The 22,204-nt window shown below is 32.3% G+C and overlaps 1 protein-coding gene across 11 annotated transcripts in view; it reads left to right on the top strand.

The window, feature by feature from the left end:
* dlg1 (MAGUK family member discs large 1) overlaps window positions 1-22,204 on the top strand; it is a 146,759-nt gene that overhangs the window by 120,987 nt on the left and 3,568 nt on the right. For 4 of the 11 annotated variants that reach the window (XM_088228073.1, XM_088228076.1, XM_088228077.1 and 1 more), the window contains 9 exons: window positions 6,963-7,265; window positions 10,160-10,396; window positions 10,876-11,014; window positions 13,063-13,331; window positions 14,964-15,097; window positions 16,638-16,757; window positions 18,527-18,647; window positions 20,175-20,283; window positions 20,632-20,676. In XM_088228073.1, the coding sequence (XP_088084199.1) occupies window positions 6,963-7,265; window positions 10,160-10,396; window positions 10,876-11,014; window positions 13,063-13,331; window positions 14,964-15,097; window positions 16,638-16,757; window positions 18,527-18,647; window positions 20,175-20,283; window positions 20,632-20,676 (1,477 nt within the window). Of the gene's footprint in view, window positions 1-6,962; window positions 7,266-10,159; window positions 10,397-10,875; window positions 11,015-13,062; window positions 13,332-14,963; window positions 15,098-16,637; window positions 16,758-18,523; window positions 18,648-20,174; window positions 20,284-20,631; window positions 20,677-22,204 lie in introns of all 11 variants that reach the window. The other 7 variants (XM_088228075.1, XM_088228079.1, XM_088228083.1 and 4 more) reach the window with 4 other exon arrangements.

The raw sequence follows: 22,204 nt of genomic DNA, 5'->3' as shown, positions 1-22,204 counted from the left end.
AAGCTTCAATTTCCATTTTCCAACATTGAGTTCATAATATTAACCAGTCTGAAGATGCCCATTAGAGGGTGAAAGCGCTAATTGGTCAAAGAAATAAATGGAAGTGTACCAAGTATTTTTAGTTAGTAACTTATATGTAAATATAAGTTATTACATAATTTATAAATCAGTTGAAAATGGCTCCTAATCTAAATTTTTGCTAAATAATAAGAATGCAAATATTTTTTTTATGCATATTATTGAAAAAATCAACAGTCCCATCAAATTCACAATGAATTTTCGTTTTAAATATTTAAAATCATCATTTACCCTTTTTTTTGTACATTCTTTATTGATTATACTACATTTTTATTGGCTTTCAATCAGTCGATAGTAAATATTTCGGGTGAATGCTATGGAAAAAATTACATTGAATTAATATAGAAAACTATTAATATAATCATGCAAATGCATTAATTAAATTACTCAATATAACCAAAGAAATTCATGTTGTTTAGAATACAGTTTTTATAACTAATGGTCTTAAAGGTTCGATATGGGTACATACAGTTAAGGAATTTAACTGTGCGTAGTTTATTGTGCACTTTATCTTTTTATCTACCTGTTGCTAGACCTTTACAAAGATAAGACTAACTGTGTCGAGTAGTGTGTGTCTTTTTAATTTTTGTAAGCTTCAATAATAATTGTTATAAAATTCATTGACAAAAAATGTTAAACCTGCTTGGTCATGGTATAAGGAAACAACTAAGTTTTTCTTATGGCTCTAACCAATTTATTTTATTAATTGATAAATTGGTAATACTTATATTTATTTATCAGTTCTTTTATTCCAATAAGGATCAAAGATAAAACTTGTCCCACCCTTAAGTACACAAATATGGCTTTCCTTTCTTCACATAAAAGAAGATAAACTTATGAGATATCAATAAAATATCTGATTAAGTGAGTAAAATGAGTATTGAATCATAGAAATATATCGTTGGTTCAAAGGTAAAACTCACTAAGTACCAAATTACACTTACTGAGATAATAGAGTTTTAGGGTTTTTATGGAGTTTTGAGTTCATTTTAAAAAAAGGTTTTAATTCTGGCCAACCTTTTTTTTGTACAAAAACATCTGTTTAGTTTAAACGCACAAAATAAATATCACGTACCAGATTTTGAAACCTTGTATTAAGTTATATACCATTAAATATCACTTAGTGAGTTTTACCCGCCAGATAATTTGTTCAGATAGGTAATTTAATGAAATGATACACCTCTCTTTTTAGAAACAATTTATAAGATGGAAGTAAATAAAATATACAAAAAGTATTATAAAGGTAAAATAAACAGAACACAAAATAATGAAATACTAATCCTCCATTTCCCATCTTCTGTCTCATCCTGGTTTGGTTCTGGTAACCTCTCTGAAGCCTCTGAACCCGCAGAAGGTAAATTCAGTTCAGGAATGCAGTTCTTTAGGAATAAGACCGTTTTTGTATAATTTTAGCAGATCACTTTTTTTCTTTGATATTATTGGCAATAAACATTGATAAACTGTTTTGAGTTCTTAATTATTTCTTTTTAGACCTCTACTGGATACGCATATTTTATTGTATGGAGATGAATGGTCGTACCTATAAAACATAACATCAGGATGAACTCTTTCAAATTTCATGCACTTAGTTTTTAGTCACAACACTTTATTACCGTCTTTATCAATATTCCTATTTTTCATTGAAGAGGTAGCCAAGAACTGGAAGTCGAAAATTTTTTAAAATTTCCTTTTAATAACCTGGTATGGCTCTTTTGTCTTATTTTAACCTATTTTATTTTTCTTTGCGTGCTCAATAGCCGAGTGCATAGAGTCGCACTCCATGTGATCAGTATCATATAGGAGACCATCCTTTTGGTCATATACCTTCAACTGTTTCTGTTACTACCAGCCTTTCGAGACTGTCCTCGATCTTTCTTGCAATATGTCCGAAATATTAAAAAACATATTCTCGACCTAGGGTTGCCATCCATCCCGATATATTTATTTATATATAAGGACTTTTACTGTCATTTAACTCTTTGTCCCAACAAACCGTATAATGTCCCGATTTAAACTAGCACAAAGCACAATACAGCAATGCTGTTGACTACAAAAATCTTTCACGGCCGTACTGACTATAAACGAGGAGATTGGGTGGCAAATACTCAAAGCAACTGAGAACTAAATCATTTTCACAAAGTCCTATAATCTACAAAAAACCGAAATGTGTTTTATGACGGAAATCAATTTTCCTATGTGAGATCTATTGATTGTGCGAAGTTGTAGCGAGTCGAATTTGATTGGATTATCATTTAAATGACTAATAATATGAAAATATTTTTAAATATGATACCTATGCAAAGGTATATGTAGGCATATAAAATATAACAAAAAAAAACCATTGATAATGAGTTTCACTTACAGAGAATTTGTACCGAAACGAAATTAATGAGTTTTACCTGCCGAGGACTTATATTATAAATGTACTTAGTGAGTTTTTCCAAAAAAAAAAATCCGTTATTCTTTGATAAATAGACCTGGTTATTATTTTATGAGGTAGAATTCACAAAACTGATACAGGAAATGCGAAAATCTCATTTTTGACTAAAATGTCACTTAGTGAGTTTTACCTTTGAACCGACGATATATTAATTTTTTAGACTTCAACTTCAATCTTATAAAACTCTGTTACATTATATCAAGGTTGTGTATATATCATTATTTTGATTTATTTATTTATTAATAAATAAATTATTTTGATTTATAACATTGACACGCAATATAATTAATGAGAAGCTGGCGAACAAAATAAGTCACAAATGAACACATGAGTCTACATACGATACAAGACTTGATATTGTATCTCTCTTTTTTTATTAAAAAAAAATTAGGCACACAGCGTAGAAGTGACATAACCCACAAACATGTTGAACTGAGATAAACGCGTCCCAAGTTAGCCATGTATATCAGGGGGTGAATATTATCAGCAGGGAAGCTGACAAAAAATATCATGTTCCTTACTTTTAGCAGGTATGATAGTAGGCTTATATCATAAAATTTACACTTTCAATCAGTTATTTATTTGTTTATTTGACACTTTATATACATATAAGGGCGGGCATATTGCCTTAAGGCAATTTCTTCCTACCTACCCAAACCATTCAGTTTGAGAAAATTATAATTACATGGACATATTGAATCTTACAATTTTATACAAAAATTAAAAGCAAAGATTAACAAAAATAAATATAAATATATATAAAAAAATAACACTATACTATGAAGAGAGGAGAGGGGATGGGAAGGAAAGAAGAAGAAGGATAAAGGAACAATTTAAATATTTAGATAGTGACATTTCAATCTTGACTTAAATGTAAATAAAGTTACGTATTTGTATATTTACAGTGTTATAGAATTGTCATTTGAATAAATACTGAGCATGTGATGACAAAATAATTTGTTTTTCTGAAAAGTTTTACTTAAATTTCTTAAAATTTTAAATGATTTTAATTTGACTTATCAAATTAAAATCAATATGGCATAGAATCACTTTTGTAAAATGCACTTGAGGTATTATATAATGAAAATGGTGCTTCATAAGTTTTCTACTATTATAATAATTAAAAGTCAATAGAGTACAGGAGCAGGCGCATCTAGCAGTGAGCTGTGAACATTAGGTCAGTACCTAAAACTGGAGATGTCCTTAAATTTTGCCCAAATTTCAATAATACACCATTTAAAACATTGTTCTATATGTTCATAGAGTCGTTTTTTCCTTGCATTACACAAGTTGGATGGTCTTATCTCTATGAGTCGTAGAACAAAAGGACAAGGCCAACAGGCCGACAAACCTTAATGCGCATGCGCCGAAATTTGAACTTTTGTAATAGGACTGGACTCTAAATGAAGAGCAGTATCCAGATTCCAGCGTATCTCGCGAATACTGTCAAGGCCAAGGTACCTTGATATTCAGTACATTGATATAGGAAATATGCGTACGTGCGTATGTATATTGAAAATATTGTTTGAATTTGTACATTGCATACGCTCAAACATTTTCTGTAATAATTTTAGAAATATTTGTAGTTTTTTTTTTCATATTTATATCTTTTAATAATAAAATACTTATTACTATTTTCAAGGGATGTGCCGCATCCACAGTATGTGTAGGCGGAACACGCCTGATGTGTATAGCCCTGTGCACAAACTGGTAATGGTGTGAGCAGTGCCATTTATTAATGGATGTGAAAAAGCGAGTCCAATCACTTCTAGTTTATAAAACACATGGTTATGAGTCCTTTCCAACGTATAAGTCAATTTAACTTCTGCGCTGACTGCCTCAATTGTATGAATCAAATATTAAGATTATTAAACAAGTATATATATTTTTTTAAATAAAACCGTTTTTTTTTTTCAATTTCTTATCTTTTACTTAATGTAACGCGATGTCATAGCACCGTTTGCAGACAATTTTTTTAGCATAGTCTTTTCAGAGTTAAAGAGTATTTTTAAATTAACTGTTAATAGTTGGTGTTTTTTCAAAAAGAATGAAGATTATTTGAGTTCTAAATTTAAATTACACAATTTTAATAGCAAACGGTAAAATTATTCCGTTTTGATCGCCAGCTCCTCAAATAATATAGTACATTTCATATCTTTTGTCTATGATACAACAAACACGTACGCATGTACCTGTATGTTTATTCTGTTTTTTGGCAAATTCAATTACCAAGACGGTAATTATAGATGTAATTAAAATTATTAATTTTTCCGGGTGAATTAAGAATACAAGTGTGTAAAATAGACACAGAATTGTGGACGAGTGTTTTTGACTCGATGGCTACTCTCATGTAAAAATCCTGAACAAGAAAATTAATTCTGCTTCAGGTTGGCGTGTACGCCTACCGTGATTGACATACCGAGTTAAATTCCTGGGAAAGTTGACATAAAATATTGATCGAAATGGTGGTTCTATATTGCAATATTTTGTGTTCTTGAACTGGCAACTGAGGCGTAAATCTGATCACATTACCTTCATATAACAGATTATTGATGTGTGCTGCATTTAGTGTGCCAAGTGTGCACTACATACTACAAAAATTAATAGAAATGTGCCTACTGCAGACTGCAACACAGTTCAAATTACTAGTGAACACACGGTTTATTCTAAAGATGGCTCCTGCAATGGTAGCCGAAACGTCGGAACAAATCCAACGCACACGGTATCACCTAAAAGAAATTGATAACAGTGACTGTGAAAACCTTCGCACACAAAGACCTCTTTTCCTCCCTTACCTCCTAAAGATCAATGACAAACAGGTCTATATAGGTATTTTGTTAAAACTTTTATATACATAGTCAATAAAAAATGATAACTGTATACATCCATACCTGATTCCTTTAAGCCAATCAACATTGCGAATGTCATGTGTAAACAGATATGGGAATATTGTTTTTATTATTTTCTGATATGACTGTTTGACTGTTTACTGTGTACAATATTGTTGAAATAACAATTTCCACTATAATATTTATCATTCTGTGTCTTGATAATATTTTTATTCAATAAAACCAAACAAAATGATTAATGCATTGATTTCATTTTAAAATTAACTGCTGTTTCAAAACTAAACAATTATTTTCTTATATTTTTATTTATTTATTTAAATGCCTTGTAGGCTTTTACATATATTTATATATAAAGAACAGACATATTTTACACAAAAGTAGCAAAAAATTGAAAATAAAAATATATAAAAATAATCTTACATATAGTACATACATACATATATTCCAGTAGAGAGAACAGAAGTTCATTTTTTCACATCGGTTATATTAAAAGAGTCTTTAAATTAGAAGAATGTAGAAAAATAATAATTAAGAATACAAATATAAGTTAATAAAAGGTATACAATATAAAACAACATAGTATTATTTAAATTTGGAGATAATAAATTGATACACTGCCTTTTAAAATTCAAAAGTGTTGTATTAAATACATCTATATCATTTGCGTATTCGTTTGCAAACACACGAATTCTCCTTATGGGCGAGTGTGCACTGTAGTTAGTTGTAGATACATTTATATAGAAGAGTTTATTAAATCGAGTAATCCGACCAGGCACGCGCAAGTTAATTAGTTTTAACAGTTCGGAACAGTCAAATATTGAATTTAATATTTTAAATAAAAATAACAAATCATTTAATTTTCTTCTAGTTTCTAATGTGTGTAAATTTAAATATTTATTTAAGTATGTATAATTAATATGTTCAACTGGAATACCTAATTTGAAATTAACGAAACATAAAAATTTATGTTGAATTCTTTCGATATTATTTATATGCACTTTATAATATGGTGACCATATAACCAAGTATTGTATTGTATTGTTGTATTCAAGTTGGCTACGTACTATAGCAACATATAAAATTTTCATATTTATTGTAGTATCATAAACATGCGCAAGATGTAATAAATATAAACAATAATGATTTTTAAAAAAAAGAAATAACAAACATAACAAATCTTTTTAGTAAAAACCACATTAAGAAAAGATTCTAAAAAAATACACTGGATAAGAAAATGGATTGAAGTTTCTTTAAAAAATGTGTTCTCCCAATATGTTACCAATTAACCTTAAATCAAATTTTTTGTATAAAAAATAAATGTTGTACTGATAAATTTCTTACTGTCTTAATTTAGACCCTGTCATCAATGTCAAACCTTGTTTTCACTGAATCTTTTTACCGCGCTCAATGTGCTTAGCTCATACTGATTTTTATAATTTGATACGTTTAATGTAGCACGACTTTACTACGAACTTTTTCAGCACAGTCTTTTAAGAGTTTAACTTGTAAACGGTTTCCCATATCTATCTCACTTGTTATTCGCAATTGTCCGGTGTGGATTCATACTGACCCACAAGTGTTGCTAAACTTGGAAGCAGGTGAATGGCGGGACAGAAGCCAGCGAAGAGGAAGAGGAGGGCTGGAGGTACGAGACGGTGGCCTTGAGTCGCAGCGGCGGGGCTGGCCTCGGCTTCAGCATCGCGGGAGGGACTGACAACCCTCACCTGGCGGGAGACACGAGGATCTATGTCACCAAACTGATACCGGGCGGAGCGGCAGCCGGCAGCTCTTTGCGGATCAACGATGTCATCCTCAGAGTCAACCAGATCGCCGTGGTCAATGTGACCCACGCGGAAGCGGTAGACGCCCTCAAGCGCGCTGGCACCACAGTCACACTGGTTCGTTCGTCTTCCCTTCCTCGTCGTAGGTCAAACTTTTATAACTCTGTAGATTTTGATATTAACGATCGTAGATATCCTCGAGTTAGCTCTAGTGCTTAGTGAATAACTCAGCTCAATCTTTGCCCGGTCTATTTTGAGGCACCTTTCTCCATTTGTTCTGCCCGACTTCATGTATATGTTAACACACTGCGGCTCCATTGACTAGTATCCGTAATAGATTGTTTTATATTATAAGTACTCGCCATTTGTATTGGCCAATGGATTAATGGCTATTAAAAATGGCAAGAAGCGCATGTTATTCTTCAGTGGATAATACTTGACCACAGTAGTTTTCATAAAGACCGTAGGGTTTTAAGAAGAGAGTGATGCAAATGGGCAACTGTCTCGCATTATTTATGCTCGGGCAAACGTCTCAGTTGTGTTACTGTCACTAAAGCGCTAAGATAATATATTTATATATACCGTTGTCATGTTTGTAGCATATTTATGTATTGTATAGTGTTTATGATGTACTAATTATTTACCTGGTTTTTTTAGTGGATGGCGCTCCCCCTCTTAAATTGGCTTTCGTGCGAAGCTTTCTCATTTGTACCATTCCTCATTGTTGATTGTGTTCTATTGTACGGTGCGGACTTTGCGTTATGTCCGAGCCCCCGTCCCAAATCTCGCACGAGGTGATGGTTGCCTTGCATGCTGTTTATACTTGTAGCTTTCGCTTACTCGATGTTGACCGCACTAACGTATTCCACTTGTATTTTATTAACATTGCTGTCTTGATGTTTGTAGTGATGCTTGCTAGTTGACTGTTGTTTTTAATGAACTCGACAATTTAATTTTATGTTAAAAAAATGTATTGTACAATTGTTTTTCTTTGTGAGATTCTTCGCATTACAAAATTTGTGACATGGTTATATTTTAAATTACGACAAGTAATGCAGATCTCCGGCGCAACTTGCATACTCCGTATTAAGTATTTGATGAGATGATTATGTAAAATAATTGTTTTGATGAATCCATCAACATTGGAAGTACAAACACATTGTTGTAATTATACACTTTAAATTCAAGTTAATTTCTCGAGGCATTTATGTATTTGCTTACAAAAGTAAACCATCGACAGATGTTCTCTTCAGTTATATCCATGAATTATCATCCATGAATTTTTCACAATCATCGAATTAGTCTGTGTGTGAATTTTGCTAATTATGTCGATTTTGGCCTTCATGTGGAAAAATTCTGTAAGAATGTTTTGATGTGCTAAGCGGTGTTAACATTTTTCTATAAAAAACAAAAAATGAGATAAATATTGTTTCTTAAAATTTAAATATTACGTATTTTTATACGAAGTGTTTGATGATCAAACTTGGTGGTAATTAAGAACATAGAATCAATATTTTATTTGTATTATAAAAAACTCAAGGCTCCGCATGAAGTTATTCTCCTTTACAGTTTAATGTGAGGCATGTTATATGTTTATTGTTCTGTAATATTAAAAACCAAACAAACATTTTTAGCTCCATTACATATTCAGATGGGCAAAAAAAAATCCATTTTTGAATGTGGTAATTTCAGTTGAATCACATTAAATGCAATTAATAAAAAAAACTTGACAAATTTTTTAAGCTGTAGTTAAATCATTAATGCGTAATCGAGGCTTATTATAAATGGTAGAATTATTCGGTTAAAATGATAGTTCAATGCAAAATTGCATTAGCTAAAATCATTCATTAATGCAAATTCAGGGATCAAGCCTGCGAACTCATCTGATACCTGACTGTAATGTTAATTTTTTTTTTTCGTGTTTTTCTTTTCCTTTTATGAGGCATGTTAAATGTCTGTTTACGAGTTTGCCAGTAATTATATTGTCGGTCGGCATGCTTTGGTGGTATTTCACCAATCAATTTATTTTTAAGATTCACACAAATATGTTTTTTCTCAACTTGAAATTGACTTGTGTTTTTACAGTAAAAAATATAGCTAATAATCACTCAATTAAACTGAAAGGTTATGATAAAAAATATTATATGAAATTTGAGAATATTTTGAGTAGGTATGTAAAAATCTAAAAAAAAAAACTGGATTTTACCTCCTAGAGAGTTTATCAAGATATTTCAATAGAGATTGTAAACTTTTTGAGAAGGGAATTTGAGCCTTGTAAAATGCCTAGACTTCTATAATCCCATTTCAAAGAACTATCAATCTTAATATCACACCTCTGATAAAATAGTCATAACTAAAAAAGTATAACTTAAGAAGAATCTAAATATATATGACACATCTGTATTGCTTTAAAGGGTGAAAAGAAAATCAAACAACTATAAAGAAAACATGTTAGCTTAATTTAAATATACCTAAAGTAATTTATTTCTGTATTTGAGATTATGGTTGAATATTTTTCACCGTACGAAATAGCATAGTCTTGTCATTTAAACGAAGAAATTGTTGACGAAAAGAGAAAAAACCCATATTAAATAATGCATATCTCAAAGAAGATGTATATTCCTTGGAATACAGCGTACATCAGTAGTACAGTAGTTTACATTAGTTTTTTTGGATAAAAAACTCTAAAATCATGTAAACCTTAAAAACAAAATATTAGGTTTAAAAAAACCCGCTAAAGTTTCATTCAAAATTACCGATTTTATAAAGTTTTTATTGTTTTCAGTAAAATTATCATTTATCGATTTATGTTGTTTCCAAATGAAGGTGAAAATATGTTATTTTGCCTGGAAATTCAGTTTTTTCTAGTTATGACTATTTTATCGGTTGTGCGGTATGTATTTTGTGGATTAGAGATATTGCACGCTGACCGATGGTATCATATCTGGCTATATCAATGAATGTTATGTTAAATTACGATGCGATTAGTAATGGAGATCTTGTGTGTGCAGCGAGTGTGTCGCCGCATGGGTGCCGAGGGGCCGGAGGGCGAGGGCGGGGGCGGGGTGGAGTACGAGCTGGTGAAGGGCGGCGCAGGACTCGGCTTCAGCATCGCCGGCGGCGTGGGCAACCAGCACATCCCCGGCGACAATGGCATCTACGTCACCAAGATCATGGCGGGAGGCGCGGCTCACTTGGATGGTCGCCTACGAGTGGGAGACAAGCTGCTCGCTGTCAAGAACACTGTGGTACGTGTGTGATATTTATGATTAAAATATGTTCTCCTTACGAGGAAGTCCAATGATTTTTTATTTGTTAATAGACTATCAAACTTAGCCAAAAAAATTCAAACATGTATCGTCCACCTCGATCCCTAAAAAAACTTTATTTCTGGCTGGGTGGTTTAAAACACGAATAAATTGCTAAGCCTGGTTGTCTATTCCATTTCGGTCAACCAGTCAAAAATTTGGATGCTTTTTTAAAGGAAAAAAAACGCTGACAAAACACAGTACACAGATATAGGCACACCAGGGGTGGTATTCCAAACGCTCTCGCGGCCATATTATCTCGCGTACTTACATACAAAATACACGAGAAAAACGGTTTTCTCGTGCCGCGAGACCAGTTCAGAATAGCACCCCAGCAAAGGTTGCCTGCTAATTCGTACATTTAAAAAAAAAATAACGCTGCAAATTTTATAAATGAAGTGTATGTATTTGGTTTGCAGAATGGCGATATGTATTTGGAGAATGTAACTCATGAAGAAGCAGTGAGTGCTCTTAAGGCTACAAGAGAAAGGGTACTTCTAGTTGTTCAACCTACACCCACTCCAAACCTCCTCTCCTCCGCTACACATTCACCATCACGTAAGTAATATACTATCTCATGCCCTTTCTCCGTTAAATATCTTGGACAAAGTATATTAAACACTGAGCAATCTAAAATCCATAATTTTAAAGCGACAATGGTTGGAAGTTTAGGAGGGAGTGGTCCAAGTTTAGGCTTTTACGAATGAGTTTTTATTTGATTACGTCAGTTTTTCAATGTACTCCAAAATGATGATTCTTTGTAAAATGAACATTATTTTTTACAAATAAGAAATATGCCTTTATCTCCATTTATATACGGTGTGTCAGGGCCAGACTGCGAAACTTCAGAGGAATATTCCTCATGGTAAACTTTTTTTTTAAATCCTAATAATATTTTTCAACAAAGTGATTTTTCAAAAATATATGTATTTTTTATAATTTAAAAAAGGAATTAATCCTAAATTTCTTGGACCAGCATCTCTTCCACAAACCCCTACTCTCCTATCCACATGTTTCCCTTGTCCGCGACCGGTGCTTATCGCTTCGTTGGTCAAATACGTTTTTTATCTTATTTTTTGTAGGGGAGAGGGTAGGTATTCGTAAAAGGGGATGCTAATCCAAAAAAATTGAGATTTACTCCATTTTCAAATTATACAAAAAAATCTTAAAAAATTAGATTTTGGAAAATTTTTATTACGATTTTTAAAAAATGTTTACTATAAGGAATGTTTCTCTGAAGTTTCGCGGTCTGGCCCTGAAACACCGTGTATTCATTGAAACAAATTGACAAATGTAAAAATTATTCGTATTCCAATTTATATATATTTTTTATTACTATTGTTTTTTTTTTATTCTTTATTTAATTTTTTTTTTTTTTTATATGAACTAATAACTTTCAAAGCTATTGATGTTCTGCCGTATATCCAATACCGTAGTTTTCTCTTACCAGACCTAGAACATTCTGGAGACGAGTGATAGTGAGCAAAAATATTTTCCCTCTATGTTGCAATGAATTTCAATTTAGAAGGAATTTAAGTGTCAGATAACCTCTAGGGAGGAAATCCAGTCTGTCTGCAAACATTTAGACACACTCAAAACGTTGTTGAATTAACTAAATGGTAAAAGAAGAAGTTTAAAAATTGAAAAATTGGTTTCAGCCATTGCCCGGTAGGTGAATTGGTTCAGTCGGATGAATCTCACCCACATGATAAAGGTTTCGATTCTTTTACTTCACAAAAGTCAACAGATGAAAGACTTGAAGAAATGTGGATGTTTAAACATAGGCAGAATGGTAAATGTTACACAGTGTGTAAAGTAGCACTTAAACCAGCCAATGACAGGTCATAAGCTCTGTAAATGCCTAGACTTCCATATTCCCTTCTCAAAAGTGTTTTCAATCTCTGTTGCAACAAATTTGGGGAAAACTGTCAATAAATCGATAACACGTCGTATTTAGGTCCCAATAATAAAAAATATATATAAAATTTACAAATACAGACTCGCACATTTCACTAGAAAATTGAGATAAATGTACTTGTTAATTGAGAAACAATATAAAATTAGCAGATAAAAGTCGGCTATTGCTGACTGTTATATGCTAGTAATATAAAATGAACTTTCTTCTATTCACAAATAATATTTTATGACACAAAAAATAAATAAACAATTAAACTGTAGCGAAATAATAAAATAAAAGCATCAGATATTACGACAAACTAAGTTTGACAAAAAATTATATGCAATACTAAAAGGACTCCCAAAATTAAGTGTCAATCCTGCACTATCGACGCTTGTTAAACATCAAACATGGCTCTCATTTAAACTGCTGTTGTGTTGATAATTTTAATCATTGCTCATGTCTTAGTGCTTCACCAAGATTCTGCCTGTCTCTATACATTTTTTTATATTGCAAATTTAGACTCACAGTATTCTGTGGTGTTTTAAAACATTACATTAACAATACATTAATTTATTTGTCAGTTTGGAGACAAACTTTGAGCACATCGGTTGATGTGGGACTGCGTAAGTACGTAAAATATCTAGCGTTTGGCAGCCCATTAGTTTAAGTACTGGGCCTGTAAATCTAAAAGTAAAAATGTTTCCAGACTCTGCGCGAGCGTCATCACTAGCCCTGCACACGGTAGACGGGGGCACAGAGGAGCCAGTGCGCACTGTGGAGCTGGACAAGGGCCCCAACGGGCTCGGGTTCAACATCGTAGGGGGAGAGGACGGCGAGGGCATCTTCGTATCCTTCCTGCTGGCGGGGGGCCCCGCCGAGAGGGGCGGAGCCCTGCGGCGCGGGGACAAGCTGCTCAAGGTCAACTCCACCGATCTGCGCGCTGCCACTCACGAGCAGGCCGCACAAGCACTCAAGGTCAATATTTTTAATGTGAAATTTTATGGCTCCAAAAAAAAAAGTTTAATATTCCGTGTGTGTGAAATAGAACCAGAATCTTTGTTGGATTTTTGTATTTACTATTAATATTTATTTTTATGTATCACGAACTGAACCCGGCCAATGCTTTGCTAATTTTGAGTATATAAATAAATTAATTAATGAATTAAATAAATAAATGAACACAATCGAAAGTTTGGTATCAATTATTGTATTTAGTTAAAGTTAAATATGTACATAAATATACAGTAATCGAGGACACACACACATATGAACATTGACTTGTATATTTATAAATAGATTGATTATGGTATTCATATATTTCAATTAAAAAAAAAAAAAATCCTGAACGAGTGTTTTTGGTTCGTTGGCTGCTCTCGGGTAAAAATCCTGGAAAAGTAAATAAGTGTGGATAAAATGCCCTCATAGTGTAGTGATTGGCACATTCGCATTCCATTCTTGAGATCCCAGATTTGATTCCTAGCAGGGTCAACGTTAAATGTTCATATAGAGGTGAGGCGTTTTCATACAGAAAAAAAATTGTGATATAAATATTTGTTTGATGGTTTCAACGTTAAATGTTCATATGGTGAGGCGTTTTCATACAGAAAAAAAATTGTGATATAAATATTTGTTTGATGGTTTAACACTGCACTATTTCACTGTCCGTGGACTGGTTCCTGAAGTGTTAGACAGATCACCTAACCTTCCATGTAACAAAAATTATATATACGCTGTGATTGCAGTGGCAACCCATAGCCCTATGCACGACTGGGTGTGGGTAAGGGAATGATGATGAATATTATATCTTTACATATATAATTCCTCTGTACGTGTGATGTCACCGCACTCCTCCTAAACGGCTTAACCGATTTACGTGCGGTTTTTAGAGAAATATACATCTTTGCGCTGTGCGTGTTTGTAGATATTAAAATATTTAATCAAATTTGTAAAAAAAAAGTTAGGAGCATAAATGTTTTATTCATCGATCTACCAGGGTTGCATTCGAGGATAATGCATTTGCAAAAAAATTTAAAGATGTTGTTTTTTTGTGTATAAAAAAGTTTGTTTTTGAATGTTTACAAACAGCATTTGTTTTTTGTTGATCTTAATCAGATTCTTTCCTTAAATTCCTTATAACTTCTACCCATTTATTTATTTTTATTGGATTTTTGGTAACACTAAAACAATATTAAAATCAATACATTTTAAAAAATCGTATTCCTACATAAGTACACCCATTTGTTGGTGAGACAACTGGAGTTTGACGTTTGCAAAAAGAATACCATATTAAAAAATATATTTATTTTACGTTTTGGAATTCAACCATAAACAAGTACCTAAGTACCTACTTAAATGGAATATTTGAATATTAATATTTTTTACTTTTGGAGTTTAATCATAGATTCACAATTGGAACCAGTAGGTGGAAAGTTCGAATATCTTAAAAACTATTACGGAACCAGGCAGGCAACCGGGCAGGCAAGCCAACGTTCGGGCAGGACAACATCTGTCGGGTTCGCTAGTTGTATATATATATATGTATATTCTGTTGAGACTCAATTAATCGTAATTGTGATTTTATGATATATAACATATTTTTGTCTTCAGGGAACTGGTCAACATGTCGCCCTCACCGTAGTATATAGCCCACAAGAGTACAACAGATTTGAAGCACGAATTAATGATTTAAAGCAGCACCACACACTTCTTAGGACGTCACAAAAGAAAACACTTTATGTCAGGTGAGAAAATATAAATAGTGGTATAGTTTGAACAGTGATGTATATCGATGTTTAATAAATAGCCTATTTATATTAACCAGAATTTTATAAATTTTATGGGAGATTAAATAAACATTATTTGGTCCGTATACTGATAAAAACCTCTAAATGCACTATTGACTATGCTGAGAAAAATCCATTTTAATGTTCAACTCATACTCATGAAACCATCGCAGTTCGTTTAAATTGTTTCAATGGATGAGATTTTTTTTTTAAATATCTGGTAAACCTAAGTTTTTTTATTGATTGAATTTTTAAAGATCCTCATCAATTTTTACTCTGTTTTTGCTATGTTTTTTTTTTGTAATTTTTGACATTTGTATCAAAGTAATCAACATATTAGCTCTTGGTCTTTTGAAGTAAAATTTTATCCATAGAAATCTATTGCAACCTGAGAGAGGAAACGCTTTTGGGAAGGGAATATGAAAGTCTAGGTCTATGACCTGTCATTAGCTATTTTAAGTGGCCACTTTACACGCTGTGTAACATTCACCATTCTGCCTATGTTTAAGCTCTTCCATCTGTTGACTTGGTGAAGTAGAAAAGCTGAAATCTTTTTTTATGTGGGTGAGATTCATCTGGCTGAATTATTTTACCTACTAGGCAACTTTCTTCTTTTTATACCAAGAATATTTTGAGTATGTCCAAATTCTTGTAGGCATGGCTTTCCTTCTCTGTTGCAATATAATTCAACCTAAATAACTCCCTAGGGAGTGAAATTCAGCCTTGTCTACAATCACTTGCTTGCACATACTCAAAATATCTTTGGTAAAATTGTTTCATTTGATGCTGACAACTTTATTAGAGTTTTTGTGATTAGTTTAGTGAAATTTTAAAATAGTTTAAAATGGCTTAAAATGAATATTTTAGTGCTGGTTGCGTTGAAAAAAGTTATGTGAAAATAATTGAACAAATGTTACTTGTTAAAATAGGTCTCATTAACATTCTGGTAAAGCAACCCATTTTGACAAAAAAGTACTTTTATTTCACTTCTGTCTATGTAACTGGCTCTTTTAGAGCTTTTTTTTATATGCAAATAATATGTCATCCTAAGGCTTGGTGTGAATGTGGTTTGGACCATGAGACTCCAGACCATATATTCTTTGGCTGTCCAATAAGGGACAAACATAATATGTACTCCTCCTTAAAAAAATATCCTTACCCTATTAACATAGCATCACTCCTCTCCATCCTTGATCCTGAAATTATCCACCATATAGGAAGCTTCCTCTCAAAAAATACGATAAATTTTTAGTTTTTTTTTCAAAAATGTTTTTTGATTTTTATTCATCTAAATAAATTGTACTCTTGGCAGAAATCATCCTTCTTAGGATGGATTGCCTAAATATAAAAAAAAAAAAAAAAAAAAAGGCTGTTATGATACCCGATTACACATGAATTAAAATGAATTTTTAAATATCCACAAATGCGTCTGCTTTAGTCACCATATATCCCTTTTTTTAGCTAATATAGTGAAAAGTATGTATTTTGTATCTTCCAGAGCTCTGTTTGACTACGACCCTATCAGAGATGACGGTCTACCTTCCCGGGGACTACCATTTAGATACGGGGATATACTTCATGTAACAAATGCATCAGATGATGAATGGTGGCAGGCCAGGTAATATCCTTAAAAAGTATTAATTTTTCGTTTGTTTCAATGGGATGAAATCTCAAGGGGGCGATAAATAATCAACCTCAAAGTGTTTAACTAAATTTTTGTGTTCCAAAAATCATTATCGTTGCCTTAGTTAGAATAAAGCGTAAGTTACAAAATGATAACTTTACAGGAGAAAATAAAAACTGTATAAATCAGTAATTTTGTATGGAAATGTGTTAAGGTATACATTTATGTAAACTATTGTATAGAATCCCAATTGTCCATGCGTTTGGTAGCTGTAAGACGTGCTGGGATATTTATTTATTGTACAGCGCCCTTGAGGTGATTTTCACAAAAATGGCGCTATATAAATTATCCAACTACATATATATACATTAACCCCTCAAGGATGAGGATTTTGTTTCTTTTATAAACTATTTTTTTAATAAAAAATTTGCCATTAATTCCGCACACCGCTTATTCCATTCTGATATAAAATATAGTCAACGTAACCATATTTACTTAAAAACAGGAGGAGTGAGGATAGTGTTTCACGCTCGTATTAATTCGGGTTAGTTAACATTACATAATGTTTTTTGATACATCAAAAAGTACATTTGTAAATATCTTTTATCAACATTTTTATATAAAATTACCAAAAAAAAACCCACATTAGGTACGGCCTGTGCGTATATATGCGATGTTTTATTTTGTTTTTTTATTGTGAAGCGAACATTAAAAAAAATATATATGTACTTGCATGTGCATATTATGTATGTTTATACATGCATGCATATCGAATGAGTTCAGGACAAAAGCTTCAAACCACAATGAAGAAGTTTAGTGGTTTAATTTTTTTTTTCTATTTGTTAATAGATTATCAAACTAAGCCGAATATATTTTTTAAAATTTTTTATGTATTATCAGCGCTATGTTTTTTTTAAGTTTTGTATTTCCGAAATTACTCCGCGTGTGATGTCTCAAGTTCTTTTCCGTTTCTTTTCGGTCAGTTCTGCCGATTGGTCCGTTGGCGATAAGTAAACCGGAAATCTTCCACAACTCCCTTATCATTGGTTGATTCATATGAACTAGTGACGTCGCTCAAAGTAGTTCGTTTTTATTAAAATATTTTTTTAGTACATTTTCAAGAAACTTATTAAATTAAATGCTCTAATTTTTATCGCGTATGAGAAAACATTTGTATCCAATTTCCCGCGGGGCTGAAGATCCTCATTCTGGAAAAAGCAATTTTACTATATGAAATGTTTTTTGAACCGATTGCTTAGGTCTTATACACATTTCAGAAAAAGGATTTGAATTGCAAACATTTATTGGCTTAAATTCTTGTGCCAGAATGTGTATAAGACCTGCGCAATTAATTTGACCAGAATTGTGGTTTGAAGCCTTTGTCCTGATCATGGTGGATATATAAACATAACATGCATAAGACTATTGACTATCGCAGCCTATTTTGCATAGAATGTGTGAAACATGTTGAGAAATTAAAAAACATTAATTTAATTATGTATTTCTGAGCTAGATTCGTAAGTTTGAAATTTTACCTTGAAATTCTCAAGAAAACCTTGAGGTTGATGGTTAGGCTGGATCAGCCTCGTATGACAAAAAGGATTTATTTTGATAATGATGCTTATTTCACATTACATTTTCAATTATATATTTAATCAAGATAAGAGCCATAATGCTTCGCTATTGATGACGAGTTGAATCTCATTATTTCGGTTAAGTTGTTGATTTCTTCCGAAAGTCCTAAGTGTCACATGTTCCAGAAGGCTTGCGGGAGATGGAACGGCAGATTCTGAGGTCATAGGAATAGTCCCCTCCAAGAGGAGGTGGGAGAGGAAACAAAGGGCTCGAGATCGCCAAGTCAAGTTCCAGGGACAGCCAACTCCGGTTAGTGCACACTTCTACATATTTCCAATTCCGATATAAAATTGGAAACACAAAAATGTCATCAATATATCTGTGTCGGTATCGAAAGCATCCCAAATATCAACTGCGTATGTACAAATATGCCCTGGTGGTAATTTACATATCACAAAAAGAGGTGTATAAAAAGTAATCAATAATTATTCGAATTTTTCATAATCTATTTCTTGATTGACTTGTTGATGAATTATTTCTATGTAAATTTCAGAAAAGGGTATTTACTCCACAAACATATTTCAAAGGTTTGACTTTCAAAACATTTTGTAAATAGAAGAAAACTCTAATATTCATCAATAATAATTTCCCATAGCGCAAGATACATTAAAGATATATTTACAGCAATAGGGAGATATCACTTTTTTTTACAATTTTAAATTAACAAGGGTCTACGAAATACTGTGGAGTAAAAAAAAATTTTTTGTACTTATTAGTACCATAAAAAATATTTTCAAATTTATAATTTTAAATTCCCACAAAAACGGTCTATGCATTGGCCAGGCCCCTAATAAGTCACAATTTGGTTGAATTTTGTTCTTTGTTTGTGACCGTTTAAATTTAAGTAGAACATTTCCAAAAATCTTGATGTCACAATTATCAAGGCCAAACATGTCACGTTTTGGTTGACACATTTTTTAACAATTTGGTTTTGAAAGTTGTGTATGAAAACATTTCTCCACAATATCCATATTGATTTTGAAAATACAATTAATTTTTATAAATCCGTTTCACATATTTTTATTGGTATTCGTAGTATGTGATATTTCCGTATTTTAATTTAAAGATAAATCTCGGACCTGGCTTGGGGATTACCAAAGTAATACTACGTATATAAGTTATCTATAACAATATTGTTCAACAATGTTAAAACATTGACTAATAGCCAATGTATTAGGTGTTAACATAAGTTGTGTCCATTGTTCTCCAAATTAAAAAGTGAGCACCAAAAGTAAAACAAAATGATAAAGGTCATAAATATGTGCATCATTCGAAAGAAAATTTTTTTTGCTCCACAAGATATTGTGTTTGCTTTTACGTTACATGTATTATTTTATTTGATTTACAAGCCTCCAAAATGGAATGTCAAGTAGACGAAAGTAAGCATTTTCGACATCCCTTCAATCAAGGGAATAAAGGAGAAAACAAATAAGGAGAATACATTATTGACAAATTTGTTGACAACAAAATGATTTTTTTTAATGATGTATAACTTTTACCATTTTGTTTGACTTTTGGTACTCATTTTTAAATTTTTTAAAAAAACTGACAACATGTTAACACCCAATACTTCCAGCGATTTTGATTATCCATCAGTCCATTTTAAACTTCAGCAAATATCTTTCGATCAATGAATTAATTTGATGTATTTTTGCATCTACATAATACTGTTAAATTAATTTGAACCAAATCCTATGAAGATATATATATAAATAATAAGATTTTGTTTAAAATGAATTGTTTTATTCTTAAAATATTTATCGATTTGATTTATAGCAACAGTCAACATTAGAACGAAAAAAAAAGACACTCTCCTTCAGCAGACGCTTCCCCTTCATGAAGAGTCGAGACGATGCTAAATCCGAAGATGGTTCTGATCAAGAACGTAAGTTCGCAACACACAAACTAGCATTCGATACTTAATACTCCTCTATCCTCACTGGGCAGTGCTGATTCAATACCTGTTCACAATATTATATTTTCCTTTGCCATTTTATTTATCCTGTCACCGTGATCATATTTTCTGACAGATATTTATTTATTAATTTTACATAGTTCCTATTTAAAAAAAAAATTGAAACCAGAAAGTACAAAGTTATGTGTCATTAAAAAGTATGTTATTTTAGTATGTAATAAATGTGAGTTTTTACACTATTTTCGGTCCAAAAAAATATGAAATTAGTTCAATGACACCGAGAAAATATATTTGAAAATGTATTTTATTTATTTTTAGCATTCATGCTATGCTACACTCAGGATGATGCTAATAATGCTGAAGGTATGTTTTACAAATCTGTAATCAATCTATTAAAAATAAATCATTCAGATTTTTAAATATTTAGTCGGGTTAATTTAATTTCATGCACAAAGATGACCATGGAACCTTTTTGTTATAATTTTTATGGATATCCGATTGTTGAAAATAACACTAAACATGTGCAAATGTATGCCTTAAAATATGCTACAACATCAAAGACATATATATATATATATATGGAGTATATTTCTGCACGAGGAAGGTGTAACAACTAACTGCATACTGATTCCAAGGATGAAGGAAAACAATCTACCCAAAACTTAGGGGTTTTGTTTTATCAATATGTGTTAGATCTTGTGATTTCATACATATTTAGAAGTGGCCGATCATACGGCTTAGAATTGTTGTAGATTATTGAACCGTTTACAGTATATGTTGTAGAAGTATTCCTTTAGAATCATTTCTACATTCTTCATCAACATTTGCGATAAGATAATGAAGACAAAATAAATTGAGTTTATAAAAATGTTTCCTTGCATTTATAGATAACTGTTGTACTTTTTCATTTGATTAACAACTCTGTATTACTGGTCAAATATTGACTGAAAGATTTAACACACTAAATGCTTTTTTCTGTATTGGATTCTAAAAGAATCGTAGGCATAAAAGATGTGTTATTGCATTTGTCTCTATTACCCTAGTTATGTGGTTTTTGGCTAAAATAAATTAAGCATTTCTAGAGATGCTATTAATACACCAAATACATAGTAGAATTTATTGTCTGTCTAATCTCGATGTTTTCATGTTTTTCCAACAAATGTTGCGAGTTGTCACTGGACTTAGATATATAATTTATAAACTGGTTTTGTGTCTCGACACTTCATATCAGCTTATTTATGCATTGTTGCGGGCTTACGCTTGTTTTCATTTGTGCAAAATGAAGTCTACGAATAAGAATGATATGTGTCTTAAGAGAAAGAGAAATAAGAGAGGGAGAGGTGCGAGGCTGCTGTTGCATGCACAGTGACTGTACGGTGCTTCTAGTTGCCGATAGCGGCCGCCCATACGCAAACCTCAAGTGATGTAACTGTGTTTGTACTGTTTGTACGTAGGAGAGATCTTGTACCGAGTGGAACTTCCCTTGATGGAGGAGATTACGCTCATATATCTAGAAGACGACAGTAAGTGCTCGTGCCCGTGCCCGTGCCCGTCACAGGACGGGGAGTAAAGTGTAGTTTGCGCGTGCCGTAGAACTCCCGCATTGTTATCATGTCCCGTCATTACTTTAGATCTAGTAGATGCTCATTGAATAACAGTTGGAACAAATTAATTCTCATTCCTCGCAACTGTCTGGTCTTCTGAATGGCCCACACCACCCCGCGCCTTGTCTACCCTCTTCTGGTAGACTCGCCCGTGGCCGACCTCATCACTGCCTTGTTACTCGTTACTTCAGTACCGTACTTCCACTTCGGGGAGACCTTTCTTTCAAATATTCACTTCTTTTAACATTATCTTGTTGTATTGTGATCTTGCAAACACGTTTTAACAA

The sequence above is a fragment of the Micrasema longulum genome, unplaced genomic scaffold, assembly GCF_059751315.1.
Source record: "Micrasema longulum isolate JH-2025_06_02 unplaced genomic scaffold, ASM5975131v1 h1tg000560l, whole genome shotgun sequence".
Lineage (NCBI taxonomy): Eukaryota > Metazoa > Arthropoda > Insecta > Trichoptera > Brachycentridae > Micrasema > Micrasema longulum.
Note: the sequence above shows the minus strand (reverse complement) of the source record. Positions and strands in the feature narration are given on the sequence as shown.